Genomic DNA, 1235 nt, shown 5'->3' on the forward strand with positions numbered 1-1235 from the left:
GTTCAGCTTGATGAACCTGGAAGGTATTAAAGAAAATCAAAATATAAAATATAATATGCAAAATGCAATGCACAATGGAGTCGAACTGCTAGCTACTTGAATTGAATCCAGACCAGAATCATTGTTACTAGAAAAAGATGTGTCACTTCCAACGGTTCCTCATTGTCCCGATATTGTATTTCAGCGACTGGTATCGTCCATTGTCTTCATTCTGTTCAAGCGAATAATTTAACATATTTAACAGTATTTAACCGAGATTATTCACCAACAGTCAACGATACCTACCAATTAACGTGTTTGGTAAGTCTTTATACTGATACCAAGTCTAGTAGCTTGTTTAGGACATCAGCTCCTCTTGTATGTAAGTAAATATGTACATGTATATCACAGTCGTAAGAAGAATTGGATTAACAATAATGAAATTTTTTGAAAATTTGTCTGTTCTTAAAAACGTAATAACCAAATAAAATTTCTTAAAGCAATGAGTATTCACCTACTGATAATAATGGAAATACCATTATAAACTTCATACACTTAATGAATTTTTACTTAACTGCCTCTACGTTATTAACGGCTCTATACAGATGTGCAGAAACGTAGTGGGACGTAACATTTTTCATTTTCCTTACTGTTTTGTCAGCAAGTCACAGTAGGTGATCTACTGCGAGTTATTAATCTAGCACCTCTTTCACAGACCTCACCAAATTAGAGGTCCCAGTGATGTTGGTAGTTGATTTTGATCTTCCAGGTTTTGGATACCAGTAACACCAGCCAGATAGAGTTTACCCAATATCCCAAACAGTGTCAAGACGACCAGAATGCCACCTACGTTCCGTTTCCCGGAGCTGCTGCCGTTTTATCTTACTCTGGTATTTATCATTTAGATGTTATCAAAACTTTTGCTACAATAAATGCCTTTTGATAAGCACATAATTCTCCAGAATTCCATTTGAGAGCAGAACATCATTAATTGATATTTTCATCTTTATAAAATGCTTCATTCCAAAAGTTTAATCAAATATATTACATGCCTTCATGGGGTCCAACATCTCAGGGAGTGTTAATCGGATATTGGAAATTTTACTAACTTTATTTATATTTTTAGCACCGTGTGGTAAGTATTGAAGTGAAGTGTTTAACCACAGAAAGTATTGTATCATATTTTTTGACTTTTTTTTTCTTAAGTTCAAACAATTGTTAAAGTATTTTTTTCATCAACAAAATATTACATGTAT

At 33.4% G+C, this 1235-nt stretch overlaps 1 protein-coding gene across 1 annotated transcript in view; it reads left to right on the forward strand.

The window, feature by feature from the left end:
- Positions 1-184: 184 nt before the first annotated feature.
- Positions 185-1235, forward strand: part of LOTGIDRAFT_176850 (hypothetical protein) — a gene marked incomplete at both ends in the record, with an annotated part of 8620 nt that continues 7569 nt past the window's right edge. The window contains one exon of the mRNA XM_009061500.1: positions 185-300. Coding sequence (XP_009059748.1) covers positions 185-300 — 116 coding nt within the window. The remainder of the gene's footprint in view (positions 301-1235) is intronic.

This window comes from Lottia gigantea, assembly GCF_000327385.1.
Source record: "Lottia gigantea unplaced genomic scaffold LOTGIsca_4854, whole genome shotgun sequence".
Taxonomy (NCBI): Eukaryota; Metazoa; Mollusca; class Gastropoda; family Lottiidae; genus Lottia; species Lottia gigantea.